Raw genomic sequence first — 2,354 nt, 5'->3', positions numbered from 1 at the left:
CTCCTGCAGTCTTTCTTGTCGTCGTGTCTCGTGCTCGAGAAGGGCGTCCAGAGCGAGTTTGCACTGGTCTGCCGAGACATGGTCGTCGATAAGGTCTGTTACCCCCATTTTGAAGTCGGCGTCGGCGTAGAGAAGGAGAAAAGACTGAGGGTGCCCGATGGCAAGCAGAGGTCGCAGAAGCCAATTGTAGGTGCCGCCTCCAGAGTAAATTTCTGCGGCGATCTTGCCACGTGCTACAGGCGCTTAATAACATGGTAGCATTGGGGACTCGAGGAGTCGAGAAGGGGGGAAAGATGAAAAAATTGCTACGTGTTCTAATATATTGTAGCATGCAAGGTCATGTAAGACACCAGCCAGGCTCGAGAGCACGTGTCGGCCCGCTCGGATTCACGGTCATGCTCCACGCGAACACCCGAGGTCTCCTTACCCACGACGATAACGCTCCCCGCGCTGCTCGTGTTGCGCATGCACACCGACCAGCCTCGAGCTGTCCGACATGTATCTCGCCTCTGCACCTCTCATTTCTCTCGCTTTCGCCCTCTCGGCGCTCGCCGCCCCCGACCTCGGTCGCCTGAAGCGTCCTCTCGAGCTCGTCGTCCTGCAGGACTGCGAGGGAACCTGCGACATACTGACCTTGCGGGACGCGCAGCATGTGCGCGGCCTGCCTCCCCGCGGCGTTCATACTGGCAGGCTGCCGACCCAGTCAGGCCAAGAGCGCATCAGCTTCGTTTCCTACGACGAACACACCCTCTGGCGTGCCGCACAATCCCAGTGCGGCACCTTGGACACGGCCGCGCTCATCCCAGACGACACCAGCCAAGCATCGCAGCAGAGCGTGCTGACGAGCCCACAGCTGAAGTACTCCACCAACCTCGTAGGCAAGGCCCCGCCCATGCAGGTTCACCGTCTCATCAAGTCTGGCGACTCGAGCAACCGCGTCGATCTCGTGTTTTTCTCAGACGGCTGTACGTGTCTCGCTGTCGTTTCGTCTGGTTCGTCCGACTGATTGAGCAGACACCGACGGCGAGCATGCCAAGTTTCTTGAAGACGCGAAACGTCTTGCCGAAGACGTGTCGTACAACCAGACTTTCAACACCGTGAAGCCGCTTTTGAACTTCTGGGCTGCGTTCACGCCTAGCAAGGAGGCGAGTAGTCTAGACATGCCGGACGATACATCTTGGCTGAGACTGGCACAGAGCGGCGTTGGTGTCGGTGGAAAGCCTAAAGAGTAGGCGCCCGCCAGAGTTTTACTGCTACATATCACCGATAAAGTCGTTCATAGCACGGTCTTCGGACTGTATCGCGACGGCACCGAACTTCGTGGCGTATTGTACTCCAAACCAGAGGTTGCCAGGGCTGCATGCTTGTCCCTGGGAGATGCATGCGACTACCCGATTCTCATGGGCAACGATCCGCTCTCCGGCGGTACGTTCCATCTAACGGATCTCGCACCAACATGCTAACTGTTCAGCCAGGGCTGGGAGGAGAATTCACGTAGGCGATCCAAACACGCACACTACGAGCTCAGAACCTGACGTTCCCGTGCAGTGTCATCACCCCGTCTCTCGCCAACGGCCCTCTGGTGCTCAGGTGCGCTACCCCCGCCACGCCGCCTTGCGCGCGCACGTCCCGCTCACGCGCCTCCCCCCAGACACGAGCTCGGCCACTCCATCATCGATGTCGGCGAAGAGTACGACGGCGGGTACGCCTACTTCGGCGTGAACGCCGCCGCGAACCTCTCCACCGTGCCCTGGGCGCACTGGCTCACCCCGTCCCCAACGACAGACGCGGCGCCAGCCGCAGCGCACAGCGAGCGCGCCGCGATGCCGCTGCAGGCGTACGCGTGGACGCTGCTCAACACGAGCGCGCCGTGGACGGCGCGCTTCGCCGCGGCGGGCACGTACGCCCGGCACCTCGTCCGCTTCTCGCTGTCGGGCGTGCCCGCCGCGGCCGACCTGCGCGTCGCGCTCGACGGCGCGGACCTCGCCTGGGAGCCGCGCCCCGGCATCGGCCGCGACCGCTGGCACTACGACGTCTACCGCGCCGGCGGGCTCGCGCAGGGCGCGCACGAGGTCGAGTTTGCGCTCGTGAACGCGGCGCGCGAGGGCGACGCGCAGATGTGTAGTGTGGAGGTGTTGGAGTTTGGGGATGAACATGAGTTGCGTGTTTTTTAATTTTATTTCGGCGTTGTTTTTAGCGTACTGGGCTGAACGTCCCCCAACTCATTCGTCCAGGTTCAACGCGACCCCGGGGCACTACAGCATGTACCCAACGTGAGCGTTTCCCATCCCCAACACTCCCCTATCACCTCGCACACATACTGACACACACGCGCACACACTACCGCGACACAG

General features: G+C 61.5%; 1 protein-coding gene across 1 annotated transcript in view; it reads left to right on the top strand.

The window, feature by feature from the left end:
- Positions 1 to 2,354, top strand: part of PHACADRAFT_154240 (uncharacterized protein) — a 6,150-nt gene continuing 3,796 nt past the window's right edge. The window contains exons 1-8 of the mRNA XM_007401709.1: positions 1 to 301; positions 373 to 965; positions 1,015 to 1,145; positions 1,197 to 1,228; positions 1,283 to 1,425; positions 1,476 to 1,494; positions 1,549 to 1,590; positions 1,652 to 2,158. Coding sequence (XP_007401771.1) covers positions 497 to 965; positions 1,015 to 1,145; positions 1,197 to 1,228; positions 1,283 to 1,425; positions 1,476 to 1,494; positions 1,549 to 1,590; positions 1,652 to 2,158 — 1,343 coding nt within the window. The 5' untranslated portion in view covers positions 1 to 301; positions 373 to 496. The remainder of the gene's footprint in view (positions 302 to 372; positions 966 to 1,014; positions 1,146 to 1,196; positions 1,229 to 1,282; positions 1,426 to 1,475; positions 1,495 to 1,548; positions 1,591 to 1,651; positions 2,159 to 2,354) is intronic.

Source organism: Phanerochaete carnosa (genome assembly GCF_000300595.1).
Source record: "Phanerochaete carnosa HHB-10118-sp unplaced genomic scaffold PHACAscaffold_13, whole genome shotgun sequence".
Lineage (NCBI taxonomy): Eukaryota > Fungi > Basidiomycota > Agaricomycetes > Polyporales > Phanerochaetaceae > Phanerochaete > Phanerochaete carnosa.
The sequence above is the reverse complement of the archived record's forward strand: the minus strand, read 5'-3'. Positions and strand labels throughout refer to the sequence as shown.